The following is a 13,225-nucleotide window of genomic DNA, read 5'->3' as shown; positions in this document are numbered from 1 at the left end:
CCACATGCATACTACTCTTTGGGCTAAGCCCCGGGTGTTTCAAATGTCTGGCTCCGCCTCTGCTTTATACCAGTTTTTAAATTGTGTTGATAGGCCACGTAAAATCAGAGTTATGATAAAAATATATGAAATGCTTGGTTTTCTTCCTGAATACTATCGTTGTTTATATTTACTGCGGGAAGAAACGGTAAAAATGGCGTTTCATAAGGAAAACGCTGGAAAGCACTCTCCACCTGTGAGCAAAAACAAAACCAAAAAAAAACTCCGCAGCCTTTCCTATTGGTGGAAAAATGTACCATGTCGACCAATCAAAAAAATGATATGACAATATGGCCATGACCAGTTGTTTAGGAAGGAGGGAAGTTTTAGGAGTGACGGCGGTGTTTTGAGATGTGAGAGATTTGCGATGTTTAGCGCAAATCTTGTGTAGTTAGTGTGTAGTGTAGTCAATAGTTTTGTTGTGTGTGTCAGAACAATGAGGCGACTGCTGAATGTTACAGGTGTTACAGGAGTGATATATCTCCTGTTGTCAGGCCTGCAGGTATCAGGCTGTTGTTCTCCTTTATCTCATAGTGGACAGAAATAATTTTTTGGAGTGGCACAAATAATTTGTGTGGCATCAAATTTGATGCAGAACAGCTGACCTGCTCCCCTCAGGCAGGAGGCTCCGGTCCATTCGCACCAGAACCTCTCGCCATAAGAACAGTTTCTTCCCCTCTGCTGTTGGACACATGAACAATAAACGTACGACTGTTCCCACCACTAACACATGACCCTACGCTGTGTTCACTGCATCATTCCATGTTTTGGCACTGATCACCACCTGCACTCATGTATATATCTTTCTACGTAGCACTTTTAATTCTTATTCTCATGTATATATCTCATATATATCTCATGCATATATCTTTCTACGTAGCACTTTTAATTCTTATTCTCATGTATATATCTCATGTATATCTCATGCATATATCTTTCTACGTAGCACTTTTAATTCTTATTCTTACTTTTATTTTTTCATGTCTATTTAAGCGCAATTTATGACAGTATGTTTGCACTGAAGCACCGCAGCAATTTCCTAATGTTGTAAACCTGCTCAACATTTGGCAATAAAACCCTTTCTGATTCTGATTCTGATTGTTCTGTAAATAGTTTGAAATGTTTATTTAGAAAATGCTTTGGCTGAATATTTAGGTAAACAGCTGCAAAAAACTTTGTTGTTTGCATAACTCAGTTACTTTTTTTGAAGAAGTAACTATATAATTAATTGCCCAACATTGGTCATTATTTACTGTATTTTGCAGACAGAGTTACAGGACTCTCTCCCAGACTACAGACGCTTTATAAAAAAAAATTAATTAATTAATTTAAAAAAGTTTTGTTTTCAAAATTGGAGTTATTTTTACTTCCAATAGTGTTAACATACTACACAGGTCATGAACAAGATTTTTTTTAAATTTTCATTGTAAGTGGGCTAAAGCACTTAAAAGTAGTCTAACATAAATGCTGTAATTTGATTATTTTAATAAACCATGTAACTTGGATGGATTTGATGCTGGCGTGACCACAGTGTACACGTCTGCTGTTGCTCACAGTGGTCCAAGGGACCGCTCAGGGAGTTTGTGTGTTTGCTCAGACACGTGAAATATTAGAGGGAACATTGAATGTGAGGTATTTAGAACTGAAACTTAAACCACATTATGGGAACACGTGAATCTGATATCATCTTCTTAAGACGGGAATTAACATGTGACCTCAAGTTTTTATTTTAGTGTTTAAAAAGTACCTTGTTTTTCCAGATTGTTTATACCAGAAAAATTATGTCTGGATGCCAGTTTCCTCCTCAAGTTCTCGTCAGCATCAACTAAAACATGTTTGAACAATTAATCATTGTCACCTGCAATGTGGACACTGCAGCAGAGTACACAGAGAAGAGTCTACTGTGATAATAACGCTTCCTTGGTTACCTTGTGGAATTTCATAGTGATACGTGTATTAAAAGTCAACACACATCTATCAAGTTTCATATTGAACAGACTAGAGCTTTGTTCTCATTTTTAAAATAAATCCTGTGTAGTCAAACCAGCTAACATGCTCTGAGACAGACCTTCATTGCCTGGTAGAATTGGTCAGGTGACGTCAGAATGTGGATGTGGGAACCTGGCACCCGGAAGGCTGGTACATGCTCTGCCATCCATCGGAAGTGGCTGCAAAGACCTTCTGTTTGCTGGGCTCCGGCTGAGCTGGTGGGCCTGGAGACGCGATGAGGGGCTGGGTCGGTTTCAGCCAGAAGAGGGGCAAGAAGGAGCACGGAGGACCTGCAGGAAACACGGAAAGTAGAGCAGGAAACTCATTTCATGTTGATAATGATCTAATCAAAGCAACTAGAAAATAGTCTGATCAATTTTCTTTCAACCCTACAGGGGCGGGTTAAAACTGAAAAATAAAAAAGGCATAAAAATCAAGTTATTAAAGAACAGACGCTCCATAACAGCTTAGAGCTCTTGTATGATTTCAATTGGTGCCTCGATCAGCTGGCAGTTCAAGGCAATCCATATGACTCGAATAATAACTTATCAATAATTAATAACTCAGCTCCCATTTACACTCCACCACATTCCATTACATTTATGTATTACAGGTGATCATCAATAGCAGAATCCCTCGAGCAAAGATTTGTAATTAGGCGGCTGCATTTGCAGTAATGTTTTTACCATAACTAAATAGATGACGTCATAATGAGAGCTGTAGTGACGTAGGGAACCTAAATCACACACAAAGTTTGTAAAGAAGTTTTAAAAAGAACAGTTTCCCACATCCAAGGATTTATCATTTCCTTTTGATGATAACCTGTAACAAACCTACTGAATATTATTTGGCTGGCAACTCATGACACCATTTTGTTTTCCATAAAAGTATATTAAACATAACATTAAATCTGCACAATTTCCCATCGCTTTCAAAGGATTATGTTAATGACCTGACGGCCATTTTACAGATAGACAGCAATTATTTGATTATTAAATAACATACAGATTTATAATTAATATAATCCATCCAAGAAGAGACGCCAAGTCTTTCCTCTCCAGCTCTTGGGCAGGGACACCAAAGTTCCCGAACCAGCCAAGAGATGTAATCCCTCAACATGTCTGCTCCAAGGCCTCCTCCTGGTAGGACATAACTGAAACAGCTCACCACCTAGTTCAATTCAATTCAATTTTATTTGTACAGCACCAAATCACAACAGTCGCCTCAAGGGGCTTTATATTGTAAGGTAGACCCTACAATAATACATACAGAGGAAAAACCCAACAATCACATGACCCCCTATGACCAAGCACTTTGGTGACAGAGAGAAGGAAAAAAATCCCTTTTAACAGGAAGAAACCTCCGCGGGGGCCATCAGGTGGGGTGAGAGACACCTAGGCATCCTAGTCAGATGCTGAGGCTAATCAGCTGCTCATGCTTGGAGATGGAGTAGGTGAGCTCCTCACCTCTTAAGTTCACTACCCAGAGCTTGTGACCTTAACTGAGGTTGGGAAAGGATCAACCAGTAAAGCGAAATTAATTAATTTACTCTTAATATATCTGTGTTTTAATAAGTACTTAAATTGAATACTATTCACTTGGGTTGTACAAAATTTTAGAAACACCACTGTGAATATAAATTCTGCTTGCCAAAATTACAGAGGAAGTTATATTTCAAAATGAGTTAAAGATGAATTGTTCTTCTGTTAAGTGGCTGACGCAACAATCTCATCCAGCAGCTGAAACGTTCAATCATTTATCAAACTCTTCCTCTGAAGGTGGACCTTATGGTGACTTTGTTATGCAAGCTGCTGCTTCCAGGAATGACGGTGAACTTTGAAATCATCATGAAAGTTACACAGCATGTATTTTCCATCAAGCTACAGAACGGTGTCAACATCGAGGTTATAAAATTATTTAACCCAATCTGTATTAAAAGCTTTAAAATTGCTAATCTCAGTGTAATGTTTTGTAGTCTAAAGCAAGTGACTAGTCAGCAACACTAGAAAAGTTTTGTCAATCCATTTGCATTCTTCCCTTTAAAAGTGTGTAAGAAAATCGAGCTTTACATGTGGATTTCAAGGAAAATCTACTTGTTGTGGCCCAGATTACTTGTGGAGACGATCACAGGAAGAGAATCATTTTGGAGGTATTGTCTTTTTGTGCCGTCTTTCAGCATCTCAAGTGTCAATGACGTCAGAGCTTTTTACAAGCACACAAACACACTACAGTAAAACTTCCTATAAATTAGGAATAACCAGGATGTTACACCAGAGACAAGAGAGGACATGGCACTCGATAAATGATTAATTGAAATCTAGCAGAGAATTCTGCAGCAGCACAGATGGCGGTACAAGTATAAGATCCAGGGGAGCAAAAGTTTAACAAAGAATCTTATTTTAAGCCAAAATCAGCAAATTTCTTCTTCTTTTTTTTTTTAAATCAGGTTTAACTCATGATATTATACATGGAGTTATTATGTCCCAGTGGCCTTTGAAATAAAGATAATTTACATAATGCTTCAAAATAATTGCTCATTAAGTGCATAAAGTTGTTATGAAGGTGGCTGCTGAGTAGTAAGACTCACTTCTACAAGTACTCAGAGCACGCCCAAGTCCCCATTTATTAGGTACACCAGGTCAAGTCTAATTAAAGAGCACAAGAAGTTACATTTTTAATCCGTTTCAGAGAAGTGCTGAAATCACTTTTCACTGATTTCATCACTTTTGTGAAAGGGTCTTTGGGTTCTGTCACATTATACAGACAGTTATTTCTGTTAGCCTTTTTCACGGCCATAAAATATGGAGAGGAGATCATAGAAACACCTGTCAGTAAGAAGGACTGCTACTTTATTATTTAAACTGGGTCACCAATCAGCATTTTATTTTCCAGTGGACACCTCCCACAATTCTAAGGCCAAAATTTTTTTTTTTTTTAAACAATTTAATGTTTTTAAAACATTCTCAGGGCCAAGAAAATATTTTTTTTGTAGTGATGGCATCAAAATGTGGAATATATGAACAGAGAATATACTTAAGTATAACTTGCAGCTTGCCAAAATAAACGTTTTGGCTCAAATTCACTTCAGTTCCAGAATCATTTGAAACCGGCACAAAAGGAAACGTATCAGTGTCGGTGTTTTTTGGAAACTAGAGCTCATTTTGAAGTTGAAGCCAGCAGCTTGTTTCAAGAAGGTTGGAACAACACACAGGAAAATTTGTGTAATGTCAAAACACACCTGGTGGATCCAGGACTTACAACGATTGTGCCATACATACTGGTTTGCATTTCATCTCAGCAAAATCCCTTTTCTATACTTTTGCTACTTCATTAGAGTCCAGATTTGCTTCCAGCCAGGCTGGGGAATGACGAGTTCATTTCACATTTGTTTATTCCATTTAATCAGCTGAGTGCAAATTCCAGTTCAAGGAAATCTGCTTCACCCTCTGAAGTCTTAGGCTACGTTCACACTGCAGGTCTTAATGCTCAATTCAGATTTTTTGATCAAATCCGATTTTTTTGTCTGCTTGTTCACACTACAAATAAAATGCGACAGCAAACGCGCTCTATTGTGAACGCTCAAAGCGGCCCGCATGCACAAAAGAAGACGTCACACACAACGCGCTCTGTTTAGACCCAGAACACACAACATTGTTTGACTGATGGCCCTTAATATAAAGACTTCGGACTTGAAAATATTGGATTTGTGCCGTTCACACTGTCATACCATGATCGGATATAGGTCGCATAGGGTCAAAAAAAAAAAAAAAAAAAAAAAAAAGCAGTTGTTGAGCAGAGGGACCTTGCAGGCACTGCAGTTACCAACTGCTTTACCAACTCTTTTCTAGGTGACTACAGTCTCAGCTGCCTTTAGATCACTCACAAGTTCCTCCAGAGTTGTTCTCCTTCTGGTTTCACACTGTTCTCATTATCATTGAAACTCCATGAGGTGAGATTTTGCGTGGAGCTCCAGACCTAGGAAGCTTGGCAGTTATTCTATGGTTCTTCCATTTGCCATTAATCACACCAACTATTGTCACTATCTCACCCAGCTGCTTGGCGATGGTCTTCTAGCCCATTCCAGCCTTGTGCACAATCTTGTCCCGGACATCCTTGGAAAGCTCTTTGGTCTTGGCCATGGTACAGTTTTAAATCTGGAGAAATTTGTTTCTTCTACGCACCGTTGTCTTTTACACAGGTAACAAGTTAAGAAGGCTGCCAGCTCGTTACCTGTATAAAATACACCTGGGAGCCAGAAATCTTCCTCATTGATAGGGGAGCAAATGCTTATTTCCTTCATGGAAATAAAAAATTCATTTATAACTTTTTTGAAATGCATCTTTATGGATTTTTTGGTTTTTGTTCTTTGTCTCACTGTTCAATAAACCTACCATTGAAATTATAGACTGAACTTTCTTTTGTTAGTGGGCAAACTTACAAAATCAGCAGGGGTTCAAATAAGTTTTCTGACTGTACACTTTGCACTTATTTACATTTGGTAATATATTTTATGGATGAATAAAAGTAAGTTAAAAAATGTTATTGTTATGATGTTTGGCATAGCTGAAAGTACATGCAATATCAACCATCTAATCTGGTAAATTAGTAACACGACTGTGTATAAAAAAAATTTTTTTTAAAGGAGGCAGAGTCTTTGAGAGGTACTCAAAGGCCACTCTGTGAACGACTGTGTCTAAGAATAGCTCAATTTAGGAACAAATCAGTCAAACATGACTAATCAAAGCTAAATTTCAGGATTGACTGTAAAGCCCTTTACAACCCTTAGTAGTCTGATTTTTTGTAAATGAAAAACAAGATTGTTTTTTTCCCTAATGAATCACTGACTGTTGATAAAAATCTGAGAAAACCCGTAAAACATGTGAAAAATGTCAGATGCTTATCTGATGAAAATATTGAGTATGACGGAAAATAATTCATGGCTGCTCAAATAAGAGTTGTATTCAGGAGCACGGATCTGTGGGAAGATGTAACCCTTCATGTGCTTTTTTCTTTTGTCTGCATCCTACATTCATCCCAAAGATGCAGCTCTTTTGTGCTTCTCACACAAGCATGCAGTCTGACAATGCAACTACATTAAAATAATTACAGGGTGGAGTGTTAACCTCAGGCATGCTTGCAACTCTTATCGGCTAGTCAGAAGTCCTGGCATTCCTTTACATTGTTTACAAGCTTATATTAACCAGAATACAAATACACGGTCTTGCTTTTGGCATTTGACTTTATGTAAATAAATAATAATCAATAAAAGCTACAGAGTCACATCACAGTCACACAGAGTCTAATCATAAACACACAAGAGTGATAAAAAACATCAAGAAACATAACTTCCTCATTTCTACTCATCTTACTCCAAATTATCTCCCTCCTTTTACAGCGGTGCAAATTACGAACGTTATCAAACAGAGCACATCAAGCTCAGTGATTCAGCTCTGTTGTGTGACTCAGCTGACAGGAAGCCTTGACAGTTTTCTGTAAGTTGTAAAAAGACAGAATGGTGTGACAGAGGAAATAAAGATCACACTTTACAATTAATGTTCCAACAGCGTCATATAAAAATATCAGCTTTCAACTCATGTTAGGGGGACATAAAAGTCTACAAAAATAAAATAAAACAAAGTCAAAGTCGATTTATTTTAAAGGGCAGACATAGGAGGGGCATATAATCACCGCATGTCTTCTAAATAAAAGAATTACCATCTGCCATCTGATGACTATAGGCAAGGCAAGTTTATTTGTATAGCACAATTCAACAACAAGGTGAGTCAAAGTGCTTTACAGAGACATTAGAAACAAAAACAAATAAAAAGCATGGTTTAAAATTGATTAAAACAAGCAAACAAACGATGGAGTTAACTCCCTTTGATTTAACAGAATTAGAGGCTATGCTAGCAATGCAAGGCTTTAGCTGTTGACTTCAATGAACAGAGGAGCTGTTCAGTTCGTCATGTGTATGCACCGCATCTGATTTGATTTAAAGCATGTGACTTAAAAGTCCTTGTATCCTCATTCTTGTCAACTGATCCACAGCCTATTCATTTAGCAAACAGGAAATGCTACTTGTTATATTTTAGACCTCGTAAGATGTAAATCCAGAACTTGCAGAAGCCAAAACACTAAACGTACTGAAAGGTGAAGAGATGAGTAAGACGAAGAGCTCCGAGCACTGATGCCACAGATACTAATCCAACTTAGCGTAAATGGGACGTGGTGGGATGACCAACCACAGTTGACAGTATAAGATGGACATAGCCACTATGATGTCACTCATGGGTTTTGGGCTCCATATCTTAAACCTGGTCTAGAGCAGGGGTGTCAAACTCATTTCACATCATGGGCCACATACAGCCCACTTCTTAAGTGGGTCGGACCAGTGAAAATCCCCTTTCTGTAAGTGTAAAGACATTTAACTACACACATTCGATATAAGAAAAAGAAGTGCGATGTCAATAGCACAGCTTTTTTTTTCTACATGATAAAGAAATGCTGCTGTGGTTAACAAAGATTTGTAAAATTAGAGAAATGCTTTGATAAATGCTTAGCCAATGAGCACGCGGTTTCACAGCCAGATCCTCGTCACATCCAAGTGAAACTGAAGCACAAATTTATTTACAAAATGCACCAACACCATAAACTTGGCGGAGGTCCAGTTGATGCATGGGTAAAGCTTCTTACTAAAGATGCAAGCAGACAGCTGCCACTGTTGGCACACCTGTCAAAGTCAGTCACATCGCCAGCTTTAACGCTTGTGATTATGAAAAGTGACAAGTCCTGAAAAAAAAGAAAAGAATTCAAATTTAACCATAACCTGTAGGTCCTCAAGAATCCCTAAAAATGTTGAACATGCCAAACGTTTCAAATAATGAAGTCAGAGTATCCCTGTGAATGAAAAAGTCTCAAGAAGGCTTCAGAATGCCCTAAGCACTTGTTATTTTCTACTTTTAACGCTGTATTGCACCACAGCGAGAAACATCTCTCAGGTACACAACTCTGTGTGAATACAGAGCTCCACCCCTCTTGTCAAACCTTGTGTTTGTGAAGGGCAGCCAATCAGAAGAAAGGCTCTGACCCTAAAAGTATACGTGCTGAAATGGCTCGTTTTATTAAACAGGATAAACTGAGATTTAGCACCCAGACCCAGATAGGATAAATAGAGATTTTTTTATTTTTTTAAACTGTAAATCAAGTAAAGCCACTCCAGTAGAAGAATAAAAAATGAGCCCATCTATGTTTTGGTTATAATACTAGGGACTTGTTACAGCATGTGTGCACAAAGTCCAAAGTTCTAGCATTCATAAAAGAGCCATTCCCAAACTGCTGCCAAGAAAGCATGAAAGCAATATACTATGGAATGTTCGTTTTTAAATTCCACAAACTATTTCCTTCTGGGAAGCAGACTCGACCCAGGAACTACAGTTCACACCAAAAAAAAAGTAATGAATGTCTACACCAAGTTGTAAACCTTCAGGGTTAAAAAAAAATGAAACCAGCAGAGAAGTTGCTCTAATTTTCTAACTTCAGTCACAACAATAAATTTAAAGCCTGGCACAAAAGATGATTTGGGGGGTTGTAGTTACTCCTTCATATCACTGTACAGCTGTATCATTTTAAGGCTTAAAGTTAAAGGCATGGCTTTGATAGACAGGTGCCCTGTAGCACTTAGCTGGGTACCTGTATCTGTAAGCTGTGGAGTTTAAGCATGCCAAGCAAGCAGCATCTATAAGTGCACTTATAGATCTGGTGTTTAAATGCACTTACACATTTAATCGAACAGTATAATGTACACAAGAGTGACAAATATGCCACGCAATCGTCTTCCCCATGAGAATCCTGCAGATCCAGAGATTTATTCTAAAAACTGTACACAGGCAAGCTGCTCATCATAGCAGGATGGAAAGAAGAATGTCCCCAACTTTTTCAGTCAATGTCTTACGTCACGAAGATGACAGCCAAGTAATCAGGCTGAATTCTTCACATGGTACAATTTTCTTTTTTATCTTCTTTTGAAACCATCCCTCAAAGACTATTTATAAGCCACTAAGTCAACATGAATGACTGCTGGGACACCCTAAAACCTGTTTACCTCCCCTACAGGGAATACAGTTGTTTTTAATTTCTCAGCTTTTCCTGTTCTGTCAAGTGAAAAATGACTGAAGTGAAAAGCTCTTTTTTCTGAAGTCTAAAGACGACTCAGGCGTGTCACTCCACGTGTTGATTTGAATAGACCCCAACAGCTGCTTGAGTTTAGTTGCAGCTGTGTGCTAGCTGTCACACAACAAGACTGGAGTGAAGGTGGTTGTCAGAAAGGTGTAGTAGTTTAGTATTAGTCACACGCAACGTTACAAAACAACCACAGCACAGCCAAGGCTTGTCTTAGTTAACCTAACACCACAGGTGAAAACAGTGCTTCACCCTCTGTACTAGCGTGTGACGCAGAAGGGCGTGTGAGCCGTGGGTTGCCGACCTCTGATCTAGATAGTAACCATGTAGCCGTTACTATCTAGACGGATTTCTCAAGTCCATTTAACATGATCCATCCACTGCGGCTGAGAGAGAAGCTACAGGAAATGTAAGTAATCATGTCCACCATCTCATGGATTGCATACTACCTGACACACAGTCTGCAGTATCTGAGACTTTATGATTTGTTGAGGTGCCATACTGGAGCTCCACAGGGAATTGTGCTTTTTCACATTGCCTTGTACACCTCAGGCTTTTCAGTAAAACTCAATATACTATGTTATTACTAATGGGAGAGAGTGGGAGCACAGAACACTAGGATATTATTTTGTGGAGTATTCTGGGAGGAATCATCTGCTTCTGAATGTGAATAAAATCACATAGACTACTGAAGGATGAGTACGGCTATACAACTCCTGTCTATCCTGTTGATGTGGTGGAGGAGTACCTGTGCGCCCGGGTTTCCACATCAATAACAAGCTGAACTGGAAGCCCAACACAGAGGCTCTAAACAAGACAGAGAAGAGCAGCAGTGGTGGGTGCCAAAAAAGAAAAAAGAAAAAGACAACATAATATTGCAATATTCCGTGTGGAAATATTGTGTCACTACAGGCACACTAGATATACTTATTTTATTAGAGGGCTAACCATTCTGCAATAACGTTAGCCAAGGAAACTTAAATGAACTGAACCGAAAAACTATCCAGCAATAGACTAATTGCAACTCTTGGTGACTAATGGTTGCCCAGAGTTTGAGGACGTTGTGCACTCATGATCACTTGCACAGGTCGCCCGATCGGACGCAACTGTCTGCAAACAGGTGCAGTGTAACTAACTGCAGTTTTTCTGACAGATTATTGAAGGTTTATAAACAACTGCCATTTATTTTTCTATTATCAAAAGCAGATTGCATGTAATTACCAAGTAGACCCCATTCAATCGCACACTGATAGCAGACTCTCTCATGCCAACATTTATGACAGGTTTTAGTGACAATGTTCATATGCTTTACAAGCTTATTTTACAGCAAAAATAACTGAAGCGAGATAACTTTATCTTACTGGATTTTGAGGACATAATTTGCTGTGTCTTGTTACTCCCAAATCTAACTAGCTAGTTCTACTTCATCACAAAGCTCAGAGCCTTTAAAGCTGGGGTCCCCAATCCCAGTCCACGAGGGCCGGTGTCCTTGCAGGTTTTAAATCTCACCCTGGGTCAACACACCCGTATCACATGAGTTCATTACCAGGCCTCTGGAGAACTTCAAAACATGTTGAGATGCAGGGAGAGCAGGGAACAGCTGGGGGACAGAGTGTCTCGAGAGTTGGAGACAGATGGAAAGGTGAAGATGCAAGGAGTAGAGGTGGTAAAGGTGGATGAGTTGGTCAACCATCCAAAGCAACAGTCAGTGCATGAGACAGGTGCAGCAGGTGGAGACGATTGCCTGGGGTGATTTTTGAGGAGGATAGCAGTAAGAGTGAAAGGGAAGGATTAGAAGGTGGTAGTGAGACCTGCTGTGATGTGTGGTTTGAAGACTGTGGCACTGACCCAAAAAAAAGATGAAGACAAGACGCCGAGCTGGCACTGACCATGATGGACAAGATTAGAAATTAGTATATCCGACAGACAGCTCGGATTGAGCAGTGTGAAGACAGGGAGACAAAGCTGGGCTGGAGGTCGATGCTAAAGATAGGGTGAGATGAAGGGAAATGATCCGCTGTGGCAACCCCTAAGGCCGAAAGACTATCATTATTACATCATAAGTTCAACTGCTATTTCCAAAATAAAAAAACAAATAAAACATAGCTGGTTTCTTATTCATTCCCATGGTGCACTGCGTGTCAGTTATGAAAACTTCCCCATATGGTTGCTGAGTCTCGTGAAGTTCATTACTGGATATTGATGCGCTAAATGTGACTCTAACTATGGTTATCATTTGCTGTAAACGTGTTATTTTCACGCGAAATAAGTCGGGGTTGGTGGCCAGACATGTTCACGTATAAAGGATTTTAAGACTTCGTGAAAACAGAGGGTCAAAATATTCGTGTCCGATGATGGGTGCATTAGCAAGAGCTACACTAGCAAGGCAAGCTAGAGGTGAGAAAGGCGCTAAGAGAAGTAACACTACAGCGGCAGAAAAAGCGCACTTTTGTCCTCGTGTGTCTTACCCTCCTCGCCGGTCCCGTGCACGGAACACCCGGTCAGATATCCGGGTAAAAACCCCAGCTATGGCCGGTGAGTACACGGAGTACACCAGCCTCCTCCAGGACATGGGAGCCGCCATTGCTGCAGCACTGCGAGTTTGAAAAAACTTTATAGACACCCCTCTCAGTTCACATACACAGACGCTTCCTACACTGTGCAGTACACAAGATTGTAGTGACAGCTCAAACCGTGCCAAGCAACTTCAATTCAGTTCAATTCAGTTGTATTTGTATTGCTTCAAAGCACAACAACATTTGCCTGAAGGCGCTTTAAACTGAAAGGTAAAGACCTTACAATAATAAGACCCTACTGTAATAGGTAAGGTGCTTTTCTTTTAATTAAATAAATTAAATATCGCTGGTTTGGGATCTGTTTTTCTGTGATTTTGGGGGTGATTTTAAGTGTCTTTTAATGACCTGCAAATTATTTATGCTCCATTTTTAAATTAACCACCAAGGCACTCTTTAAAAAAGACATATGTGACCACAGAAAAGCTTAAAGATATATTTTTGGT

General features: G+C 39.3%; 1 protein-coding gene across 1 annotated transcript in view; it reads right to left on the bottom strand.

Annotated features, from left to right (window-relative positions):
- Positions 1-12,799, bottom strand: part of pgs1 (phosphatidylglycerophosphate synthase 1) — a 45,449-nt gene extending 32,650 nt beyond the window's left edge. The window contains exons 1-2 of the mRNA XM_085285032.1: positions 12,675-12,799; positions 2,108-2,318 (exon numbers count right to left, since the gene is read on the bottom strand). Of these exons, the coding sequence (XP_085141158.1) occupies positions 2,108-2,318; positions 12,675-12,790 (327 nt within the window). The 5' untranslated portion in view covers positions 12,791-12,799. The remainder of the gene's footprint in view (positions 1-2,107; positions 2,319-12,674) is intronic.
- Positions 12,800-13,225: the final 426 nt, after the last annotated feature.

Source organism: Mchenga conophoros, linkage group LG8 (assembly GCF_057382185.1).
Source record: "Mchenga conophoros isolate Kocher_MC1m ecotype Shallow Benthic linkage group LG8, M_conophoros_male_GT1.1, whole genome shotgun sequence".
NCBI classification, from domain to species: Eukaryota; Metazoa; Chordata; class Actinopteri; order Cichliformes; family Cichlidae; genus Mchenga; species Mchenga conophoros.
Note: the sequence above shows the minus strand (reverse complement) of the source record. Positions and strands in the feature narration are given on the sequence as shown.